This window comes from Lepisma saccharinum, chromosome 10, assembly GCF_977018435.1.
Source record: "Lepisma saccharinum chromosome 10, izLepSacc3.1, whole genome shotgun sequence".
NCBI classification, from domain to species: Eukaryota; Metazoa; Arthropoda; class Insecta; order Zygentoma; family Lepismatidae; genus Lepisma; species Lepisma saccharinum.
Genome location: NC_139238.1, coordinates 28,340,565 through 28,353,113, shown reverse-complemented (window position 1 = coordinate 28,353,113; position 12,549 = coordinate 28,340,565). Strand labels below are relative to the sequence as shown.

The 12,549-nt window shown below is 37.9% G+C and overlaps 1 protein-coding gene across 1 annotated transcript in view; it reads left to right on the top strand.

Annotated features, from left to right (window-relative positions):
* LOC145994280 (protein takeout-like) overlaps positions 1-12,097 on the top strand; it is a 29,601-nt gene extending 17,504 nt beyond the window's left edge. The window contains exon 6 of the mRNA XM_083130383.1: positions 11,876-12,097. Within this exon, the coding sequence (XP_082986509.1) occupies positions 11,876-12,042 (167 nt within the window). The 3' untranslated portion in view covers positions 12,043-12,097. The remainder of the gene's footprint in view (positions 1-11,875) is intronic.
* The last annotated feature ends 452 nt before the right edge of the window (positions 12,098-12,549 follow it).

Sequence of the window (12,549 nt, the reverse complement as noted above, 5' to 3'; positions counted from 1 at the left end):
TACCACCTTCTAGCACGAAAGCGCTGAAGGCAGTGCGGCCAAATGAAGAAAGTTATGGCGATAGTGTGAATAATTTTGGACTTCCCCTCGTATTATTGTAGGGTTGCTAAAGGCCTCCCCGATAACGTAGTTTGCAAAAGTTTCTTTTGTGGCTGTCAAAGAACATTTGCATACGATTGAGATAGGTACCTATTGAGCGTGGTAAGGTCAGTTATTCAGAGTTGCTTATCATTATCACACAGCAGTGCAGACACACACCTGCTTTGTTAACACGGGAAAACGGCACTGTTCTGGGCTCTCTGGCTGGTTCCACTCGAATATGATACCGCTAGAGGCGCTGGTGTCGGTACAGCTGCATGGCATTCGTCTGCTTATAATGGAAGTAAATGGAGTTTTCGCTGCAACGTCTGATTCTTTTACATTTCTATGAATGTGATAATTGCTATGATATTTGGTACAGTGGTCGCGAAGATAACGAGCATTCTAGACTGTCGACCACGTCCTGTTACCGTCATACTTTCATTAATAATACAGGAGAAAAAACGTGGAATGCTATTGTTAACTAAATTTTTGTGTATGAATTAGGTTCATTATTATTATCATCATCATCATTTATTTTAAAGATATACACACTGAAGCATTTGTATTTTTGATATTTACTGAATCTTTTCTTCCACTTGAAACTAATCGCGGCAATGATGATAATGATTGCATGAAACGACAAGGGGGAAACCCACAAAACATCCTTAGTGCCATAGACATGAGTGTAAGGAAACTTTCAAACCAATGGGACAAGCGACACGGGATGTTCACACTGATGTGACTGACTAGTGACACAGAAACTTCAAGACTGTAAAATAGCATTCCTTGCGCATGAGGGTCCAAACAGCAAACGACACGTTCATATGGCGTATTCGCGTGCTACTTGTTACTTAGGTCGGAAAGCTCCTTAAAGGAAGGGTGCTCAGACCGAATCGACGCGCCACAGGGGGAGTTCTCAACTCACTGACAAGCGACATGGTGCCTTCAGTCTATTAGCAAGCGTTTGCTGCTAATTTTGCGAACAACAGATCTAGGCGACACGATAAACCGCACGTTACAACAACAGATCTAGCCGACACGATAAGCCACACATGTCGCTTTGTCGCTTGTGCGTCGCTCAAACTGGGCAATTTCCATGTTACCGTGGTTTGTTGTTCGCGCATGCACGATGCAATGAGTGTCTTGCTTTAGGGAGATTGCACACCAATCCGGCACCCGACACTTATCGCTTGAGGATTTCACCAACCGAACGCTGGCCTGTGCTGCCCGTCATGCCGCTACGATGTGAAATGTTGCTCTTGATTGGCTCGTTTCCAAGCGACATGTGTCGCGTGTCGCTTCAGTATGAAAGTTGCTTTGAACAGAAGGACCGGTGTCGCTCTGGTGTGAAATCCTCGTATCGATTGTCGCGTGTCACTTTAGTCTAAAATCTCCTTGAGGAAACGGTGCAGTCAGAGCTTGTGTCCCTACGGTTCGAAAGGCTGCATTGATTACGGACTGCTCGCTTCCAAGCGACACTTGTGGTTTGTCGCCTCGGTATGAAATATCTCTCAGGATACTATTTATATTGTAATAGCATAGAAAAATAAACTCTAGTACACAATCCAACAACTGACGTCCGGAATCACATTGCGATCTTTCTTCTTGTGTTACGCATGCTATTTATTAATTTTATTTTACTTTTCTTTCCAAATTAATGCGATTTCGTGACTGCAAATCACTCCACAAATATAACTGTTTCCATCAATTCACGTAACGCCTTACAAGATAAACAAATCTACACAATATATTCAAAAAACTAACTAAGCTCCATTACTTTCTTAAGAAAATTAGCAGCCGTACTGATCGCACTGCCATCTATGTTCTCATCCGTCTCGGGAACTAGTTTCTTGGGTCGTTTTCCACACTACGTTATTCAAAGATCTGTAGAAGTACACAACAGCCAGATAGCTACAGCGAAAGTGCTTCGATCGATACTGGACACAATTCCCTTGACCTTGACCATGAACACGTGACCATAAACACGAAAGATATACCAAAGAACTATGCTTATATTTTAACACCAATTTATTTATTTATTTATTTATTTATTTAGCAAAAGATCCTTAACAGAACCAATAGTTCCAATTACAAAGAATCATATTAAAAATATTTACAATAAAGATTAAATATACATTTTAAAAATTACAAAAATACAAAACTACAAAACAACAGAATTACAATATTACAAAATACAAAGCAAAAGACAAAAAAAGACAAAAAGATAAAAATGGCAGTAGGTATGTTACACAAAGTAACAGAACAAAATACAAACACAATATAGTACAATCACAACAGAGTACTGCTAAATACTTTCAGATACAAACATATTATGCATCGCACAATAGACGATGAACACTAAGATTAATTATACAATTTGTACAAATATCAAATCCATATAATAATAAATAAGGTATGACTTTAAATACATAATATCAATAAAAATAATATAATATAAACACAGCTTCAATCAAATTTACTGTGAATTTAAATGATTAGGCAATGACAATATATGTCTTTTTATTATTGAGCTATACGTTATAAAAGGAAGCGCGAAGTCTACTTTAATTCCCTTTTGAACAAGGTTGTTATAATTTGTGCATAGTCTGATAACAACTGAAGATTTATGTATATTGTTTCTCGATTTATCAGTAAAAAAAGGAAGCAAACATCTAAAATTTATTGGCTTAACATTAAGTTTAAAATATTGCAACACTTCAGGAGAATCTATTAAGTAATTCATAATCTTATAAAGCATAAAATATTGAGCTATTAATCTTCTAGATTTCAAAGGTGGCACCTGAAAATCTACAAGTAAAAAATTATAAGAAATTCTATTTAATACTGCTGAACGATTATACTTTTTAAAATACAAATATCGTAAAAATTTAAACTGAATTCGTTCAATATTATCTGAATGTACTTGATAAAATGGATCCCAAATTTCACTTAAGTATTCAAGTCTTGAACGAACGATTGCATTATATAGGTTCATTAAAACTTGCGTATTCTTAAAATCTTTAGTTGACCTAATTATGAATCCAAGACGTTTATATGAATCCGAGCAGATGTAAGAATAATGATGTTTATAGTTTAAATTCTTATCCAATATTAATCCTAAATCATTAATTACATCTACGCGTGTAAGTACACTTCCATTAAGAATATAATTAGGAAGTACGACTTTTGTTTTATTTGTAAACGTTATTGTTGAGCATTTACTAATATTAAAATATAATTTATTCTGAACGCTCCATTGATAACAAGCATCTATATCTTTTTGTAATAAGATAGCATCTTCTGGAAGTATAATGCCTTTAAAAATCTTTAAATCATCTGCATACAATAAGCAGCGTGAAAACTTTATAACAGATGGAAGATCATTTATATATAACGCAAAAAGAAGGGGACCAAGATTTGATCCCTGAGGGACACCTGAATATGCTGTATATACTGTCGATGTAGCATAGTTATAAACCACTTTGTATTTTCTGTTTTTCAAATAAGAGATAATTATTTTTAATAAAACATCAGATAAACCAAATGAAGAAAGTTTATTTAATAATAACGTATGATCAATCTTATCAAACGCTTTAATAAAATCAGTGTATATAACGTCTACCCGAATGTTCTCATTAAAAGAATCCGAAATATATTGAGTAAAATACATTAAATTAGTGAAAGTGGATCTTTTTGGATAAAAACCATGTTGAACATCAGAGATATAAGGCTGAACATGAAATAAAATTTTACTATACAGGATCTGTTCAAATATCTTCGCTGGGGTTGAGATTAGCGCAATAGGTCTATAATTTTCAATGTTATTAATATTTCCTTTCTTAAAAATAGGCGTAATTTTACTAATTTTCCATTCATCAGGAAAGGTTTGTGTCGATAAAATTAGATTATAGATAAAACATAGTGGAAGTCGAAGAGGGTCGGCACAACCTTTATAAATATATGAGGGTATTTCATCTGGACCAATTGATTTCTTAGATTTCAGTTTTTTCAATGCTTTCATATAATCCCTTGAAGTTATAGTATTTATATTTAAACAGTGAGAAACACCCAAAGTTTCGCCTCTAGGAATATAATAAGTTGGAGTTACCTTATCATAAACACTGCTAAAGAACCTTGCAAATCCATCTGCAATATCCTGATTAGACGTTAGTGTAGCCTGTTGATATGTCATACTAGACGGTTTTAATTGAGGTTGCTTCTTATTTCTGATATATTGCCAGAATTGTTTTGAATCATTTCGAATTTCATTTTGCACATTGTTTACATAGTTTTTGTAGGCTAATTTTATTAACTTCTTAGATTCTCTTCGTAACTGAATAAACCATTCATTATGATAATTAGAAATATGTCTTTTACGCCTATGTAATTCCTTGCGTTTCAATATTCTTATTATTTCACCATTAAACCAACAAGGATACGAGTTTGTTTTATGAATTCTTTTCTTTGGAACATGTTTATTAAGTATATCATAAAAGGTCTGATAAAACTTATCAACAGCATTATTTGGGTGTTTACATTGAAGCAATTCTTCCCAACTACCACCAGCAAGATCCTGATACAACTTCAAAAAATTAGCTTGCTTAAAGTTAAAACCCATAGCTGAGTACAATTTATTTCGAGAGCCCTTTAAATTAAAAGGTAAATTAAATATAAGGGGAGGGTGGTGACCGTCAACTGGTAGGAGCGGAAACGTACTTTTTAAAACGGTCTTTAACATTGGTTAACACTAGATCCAAAGTTTTATTGTTATTATTTTTTATGTCATTAATACTACTTAAATCCAATAAATTCATAAAATCGTTAAGTGCATTTGCGACATTTCCACACCGCGTAAGATCAGTATGTGAATCCAATATTGTTGGGATATTAAAATCTCCAATAATAAATATATTACCATTATAAGAGAGATACACTTCTTCTAACAAAGAATATAGGTTTAAATATTTATCCAATTTAGTATCAGGAGGAATATACAATGATATAAATAAATAACTTTTGACGTCACCACTTATACGCAAAAATACAATTTCTATACAATCAACTGACATCTCAATACATTTTACACAAATAGTTTCCCTGACGGCGACCAACACACCTCCCCCTCTACTTTTTGTTCGATCTTGTCTAAATATCTGATACCTATTGTCTAATAGTTCTGAATTTTGAACATCACTTGTCAGCCAAGTTTCCGTAAGAACAATGATATCATAATCAGTTGCTAAGACACCCAAGTGCAACTCAGTTAATTTGGTATTCATGCCCCTTACATTTTGATAATAGCATAATAAGTTATTGTTCTCCATTGGCGGCATTGCTAATTAGGGCATGCACATCATCCACACTGTTTAAAATGTACACCTGGGGGTCATTAGGGGTCTTTCTAAGCTTAATAGTCCCCGTCATGTCAATCCAAACATAAGCAAAGTTCTTATCTCTCTTTACTTTCCTGGCTTCATTAAATATTTGTTTACGACGTTTTGTTAAATTTTGGTTAATATAAATCAAACTACCAGTACTATAACCCAAATCACAATTCCGTAATGTATTTTTAGTTTTCTTTTTTCGCAGCAAATTATCCCTATCTACGCGTTTAACAAATTTCACGATGTTTCCTGGTGGTTGTTGAGGTGAGAGAGACTTGAGTCTGTGACAGCAGCTGATCATGTTCGTGTCTATTTGATAATCCAATGCTCGACCAACATCCTTCACTATTTGCATTGTATTCTCATTAGCCTGACAAGGAATACCATGAAGTTCCAATGTGTCCCTTCGTTCATACTGATCTAATTCATCAATCTGCAATTCCAAAGATTGTACTTGCTTTCGCAATCTTAAGTTCTCAGACTTTATATTGTCAATTGTATCATAACACTTTTGCAAAGATTCTCCATGACTCTTCAAAAGCTTAGTATTCTCATCTAGTTTCTCATGAGCAAGATTCAACGATTTTCCAAGATCTTCTTCAATAGTTTTTTGAGATAGCTTTAATGTTTCTATTTCTTTCTGAATTGCTAACAATAAATGATACACTTCCTGCATAGTTGGACAATCATTTGACAACGAAACCGGTGTTTCAGTTGTTAAACTTGATCTTCGAGCTTTATCATACCGTTTGCAGCGCCAAATTTGGTTTGAATCATGTAAGAATTCGATATCCTTTTCAGTAAAGTCAGCGCATGCTCCATGGAAAACACCAGCACAAGATCCACACTTCACTTTTAAATTTTGATCTTGCCGAGTAATTGGCTTAGAACATTTCTCACAAAGTCCCATGTTTGTACTAATATACACTACTACCAAGAAAACAATAAAAACAAGTTCAGTTTAATGTCTGTTAATAATTGAAAATATAATCGAAGAAGAAAAAAATCAGGCAAAAAATAATCGAGAAAAATAATCGAACGATTGCATGACTGTGCTCCGCCATATAGTTCCAATATAAGAGCTGGCAATCTTGCCAAGCATGAGACTCGGTTCTATTCTGTGACTCGGTTTGTTTACATTACGCAGTTCAACTTTAAATTAACTAATTCGATTCATACAATTCATTCTTCCACTGTCCAACTTCACAATTACATAAACAGAGTACTTACGTGAAAGAAATCACTATAATCTTCAGTTCCACATTATTAATAAACACAGAAAAGTTTATCCAAAGGCGGAGCACAATTACAACCCGTTAACATCACGCCATGGTCAGTGTTGCCAGTACAGTAGAATGTGTTTATGAGCTGGGAACGGGAAGTCAACGACCTTTATCAACGCAAACTTGACCTAAATACACAACTGACGATGGTAGGACAACTCCCAATAGGGAGTGGAACATATTTCCTGTCCCATATCTCCGGATTAAGGCCGCACATAGTGACAGAGGAGGAGGGGGGGAATTGAGTGGGCAGAGGGAAGCAGAACACGCTGCTGGGAAGGCTGGGAACTGCAGTCGCTTCCCCCTCCAAGCAATCCCGTTCCTCTCACGTGTTCATTCGTGGAGCCGTCTCGCGTCACTACTTGCGCAGAGACTTGTTTTCATTCGCCTGCTGGGACAGAGTGTAGTAATATGGCAAAATATTTGGACAAAGAATTTAACAAATGAAGTTCAATCCTTGTGGTATATTTCAGTTCGTGATAAATACTATACAAATTTAAACATATAGAATACAATTTAGTAATACGTATGCATGTAGTATACGTAATGAATAAGATACTATAAACTTCGACCTTAACTAATAGCTATACGAGATGCTTCAATGACCAGTACCTGGCATTAGTGTGCTACTCTGAGACAAATTGGTTCTGGTCCTACAATTTTATATATTATATGTAATAATAATAATAATAATATATTTATTCAGCGGCCGACGTTCAACATATGCTGTGCACTACAACTGATTGATATGGTTTCGATTTTCGGAGAGAATAAATTGTTTGTACTATCCCATATCTTACACAGATAGGTTACGTAACGCGTTGCTGTGATTGGTTGATTTGGTGTTTTAAGTCCACTTTATGCACAGTAAGGCTAATCGTGACTGGACCTACAGCTTAAAGTGGAATCCGAAGCACTATGTGCCTCCAGCGGGTATCGAACTCGGGACCCCTTGATTACAAGGCGACGACGCTACCACTGCGCCATCGGGGAGGCCCCGCGTAGCGCGTTGCGATAACCACTAAGCCATTAAGACTGGCGGTGGTGTCTCTTCTAGGCTTTACTTATTCGCAAATGGAACAGCGGTGGTTTGATCTCTAAGGCGTCTGGCTGCCGCACGGAAGACCCGGGTTCGATTACAGTATCATCCAATCTCTAATGACGTAGCTATCTGGTGGTTCAAGGTAGTTGGAGTGTGATGCTGACCACACCTGCACGTTTTATACCTTTAAGAGAAAGCCTTACTGTTATATTCTTTCTTATTCGCAAATTACATACGACTTTGTATCATGAGAACCCTACATATGAATGATGCAAAAAACTATCTTTCGTAAATAAGTACATAATATAAAAACAACTTTAATTATATTATATTTTAACTTTAATTTTCTTACATATTTCAGCACAAAATCATTACTTTCTGAAGAATGTTTGTACAGCCACCTCACGCCCTCACTATCCCTAACAGACTTTTTAAAAATAGAGCTGTTCTTTCACGTATTAAAAACTGAGAAAGCTATTGATACACACGTCTTGCTCTAGTAGTGATTAACTACAATTTATTTGGACTGGATTTCAAAGTTTTAGGAACAGCTTCCAATTAGCCTATTATGCAGGCTAATGATGATATAAATGTGAATATGCCAGCTTGTAAAATTCATACATATGAGGACACAAATTCGGAAGAAAAAAATTTTAAAGCCTTTTTGTTTTCTATCACTGCCAACTGCCATACATAACAATCACCAGGGCAAGAACCATGTTTTCTTTTAATTTTTACATTTGATTCTAGTTTTTTACGTACTTTACGTTTCATAAGAATTTTACGCGTATAACGCGTAGTTTACGTGTCGTGTATGAAACCTTCTTTTAACGCGTAATTCCACAACCCTTGTCCTATAAGTGAACTTCTCATAGAACTTTCGTCTTCATGATCACTATTACAGAAAATACGATTCAACTTATAATGTCCCATGACGAACGTAATCTTGCACATGCCGCATTGCTAGACCTTCAATTAACACCCGCAATGACACACCTTATTGTTATTTCTCTGGCACTCAGCAAAGTAACAAAAGACAGTTTTTTTGTTAATTTGACGACCACCATCAAATTTCATGGTTTATTTTATTGTTATCCTTGAGAGTTGTTTATGCAGCTACGACTATAAAATATCCCTGTACAATTGTCAAGGTCGGAAGTTTGAAGATGAGAGTCAAACTCAGTGTATCCATACATAGAGAGAAGTTACTGTTTTCGGAAATTTCTCAAATGCTCAATATTCAGTTTTGCTTTCACGAAGTAAGTGTATTTTTAGGTTCCATTCCTATATGTACGTCGAGAGGACTGAACTAGGTCAGATGACACATGGAGGCGCCAACTTAAGATACGTTTGGGGGGCGGGGCAAGGTAAATTTGGGGGGGGGGGCAAGATCGGCATAAAGCATACTTTATATACGTAAATTTGTCCTAAGTGAATTTGGGCGGGGGCAGAAATTGCCTTACCCCCAAAGTCAGCGTCTCGGCTACAAAATCCCCGGACATCATCTGCTTCAATGTCACCATTCTGCCACCCTCCGTGGCCAAATGCTTACTGTAGCGTAATACGAAGACGGCCTCCTTGATGTAGTAGTGGAAATATCGTTGCATTGTAATTAAGCGGTTCTGAGTGCGATAATCGGTCGAGGCATTAGCCTTTCTGTGCTTGATTGATTGATTGATTGATTTAGTTTATTTTACTTCGCGTTTTGTGCCTCTTGGCTAATTTGCGAAGATGGGGATGAGTGATGAAATGATGAAATTGATGAATGGACATTCACAAACAACCAAGCCCGACCGGGATTCGAACCCGGGACCCTTGGCGTCGCAGCGCGATGTGCTAACCACTCGGCCACAGGGTTGGGCCCTTTCTGTGCATAAAGTGAACTTAAAAACAAACAGAAACAAACTACAAAAGACGTAATGTCTATTCCTTCATTAATTCATTCTCATCGTCGCGATTAATCTATAGAGATAGGAAAACGACATACAGTAACCAACGTCAAACTATTTTGGCCTTGTCCGCGCATAAAGCGGCTCTGGGGCCGACCCAGCCTCAACTCAATGTGAACCTGGGGTCAACCCTGAGGGGTAAAGCGGCGTGGTGCTGATCACATCACTTCCAACATGGCCGAGATCGAGAATGTGTGATGCCCTACCCCCGCATCCCTTATTTATTTTTAATCGCTTATTTTAAAAGGATGTGATGGCTGAAACAGGAAGTGCGTGAACACAAAGACAGTGTAACAGGTGGTGATTATCAAGAATTACCACTATGTTTTCCACGTATGATGTTTACCTTTGAGCCCTCAGTGCGAGGAAGATGGAACCGATTTGAATGCGTTATGTAACTTCGTAATACATGTCATTAAGTAGTTATGAAGCGTCGATCTCTAATTGCTGCTACAAAAACCTCTTCAAGGAAAGCTTACACATGCTAACCAAGTCTTGAGCATATAGCTTTCACTTGTGGAGACCAACAGGCGATCCGTGCGGAGTGAGCTCCCCTCCTTCACGCTGCAGCTTGTAACCATACTTTAACATATATTCTTTCCCAGCTGATTTTAATAGCCGACACATTTATTAGAGGAAGATTATTTCCGCAACATCTTTGGATGCTATGCATTTGAAGCTTCGGAACGAGTCACAACTCTCGAAGCAGCCAATCAACGAAGTGAGCCGCTGACGTTATCTCAACACAGAACATATCGCTAAGCCCCCTGCTCAGGCTCTACACGCCCACTAGGCTCGCTAGACAGGCTCGCTCAGTCTGCTGGAGATGTTCCGAAAGTAATTGGACTCTACTTACCTGTATGATTTGAGATGAAATGACCCAGCTATACTCTATCCCGGGAATCTCTGGAGCAAGGCTACACAGGAAGGTAGAGAAGGGGAGAAAGCGAGTGGGTGGAGCGAAGCAGTACATTCCGCTTCAAACAGCTGATACCTGCAATCACTTTCTCCCCTCCACGCAATCCCGTTCGCTCTCACGTGTACATTGGTCGAACTCTCTCGAGTCACTACTTGCGCAGAGATTTGCTTTCGTTCGCTTGCTCCACAGGTTCCCGTAACATAGTATATGTGAGGTCAACGACATACGATCTTGCTACCTCCAGCCCCCGTTGCGGAGTGGTTAGCACATCGCACTGGAACGCCCGGGGTCCTGGGTTCGAATCCCGGCCTGGGCATGGATGTTTCTGTGTTCATTCATCAATTTCATCTTGTCATCACTCATCCCCATCTTCGCAAATTAGCCAAAAGTGGCACAAAAAGTAAAATAAAGCAAATCAATCAATCAATCTTGTCACCGGGTTGCGAGTTCGATCCCAACTTTGTCATAGCATCAATCATCGTCATCGTCGCGATTAGCCTAATTAAGAAGAAAAGAGACACAAACTAAAAGTATGTAATGTGCACCAAGGTCTAAAATACCTTGCAATTCATTTCGACTATAGTTCTTTTCAATTCTTACGGCGGGCGCTCTAGAAGCTGGCAGGTTAAGTGGGGAGCGGGGAAGCGACCAATCCAGCACGATAAGAAACGTTGCGGCCAGTAGAACGAGTTTCACGTAGTGCTTTTTCCGGCCGCGTCGTGTCTCTTGGCGCCACTGCTGTTGTCTGGTTGGTCTGTTGTGTAATCCCAGCTCCCCACTTCCCCTGCCAGCTTCTAGAGCGCCCGCCGTAAGAACTGAAAAGAGCTTATAGAATAGATTGAAGGATATCTCTTGAGGGTTTGTATTTTGTGTAGTGTTTCTGTAAGTGTATATTAAGAACCTTTCATTGTTGATACGCAGTTCCCATTGTTGTTAACAATAGCAATGACTTTTACGAAATCCAGTTATAGTTGCTCGTGTACAGTTACAGGCACATCTGAAGTGCAACGTTCTCATTGGAAGTCAGTAAGGTAATTACAACCCTCAAGTGATTGTGACTGTATCTAACTTTTCTCTATATCCACTTACTTTCTCTTGACGTATTTTTTCGTAATCCACTGGTCACTCAAGATATCCTATGTTTTCGAAAAATGTAATAATTCTATTCTCACCTCCTTCAAAGTCTCCTAACGGCATTATCCTTACTCATATTTCAGGATTCATCTCAGGTGACGATATGAACAAGATCCTGACGGACAACAGCAAAGCAGTTCTGTCTCAGATGGCGACCACGATTGACGACACGTTCGGCCAACTCTTCTACATAATAGCAAAGCAGTTCCTAGATAAGGTCCCCTACAAGGAACTATTTCGGGGACTCTAGGTAATGGATATTGTAGTGAATGTTTAGTTTTCAAAACTGTTGGAAATGTATTTATTTATTTGGCTACATATTTATTAGTTGACGTAGAGTCAATAGGGAAATATATATATAATAACCGAAACATAAAACAAAGATTTATTTAGAGTTCCACCAAACTAAATACCCCAAACAACAGTTTGACAGGTGTGAAAACTAGGTGAAACAGCCATAATCTATAATAGCACCATTACTTGAACTGGTATTTGTTCATAATTACTTACAGACACTATCTATGCACCAGTTATGTACAGTTAGAACGCATCTCACTCTCTCGTTCTCTCTCCCTTTCTCCCTTCTCTCTTGCCTCAACTTTCTCTCTCTCTATCTCTTTCTCGTGGGGAGGAAGGTGCATCCTGTTCATTTCTCTTATTCTTTCTTTCCGGGAGAGGGAGGGGACGCCCTGTCCCATCTCCACCCCATCTCTTTCTCTCTCTTTTTCTTCTTTTATCTCTTCTCTCTCTCTTTCTC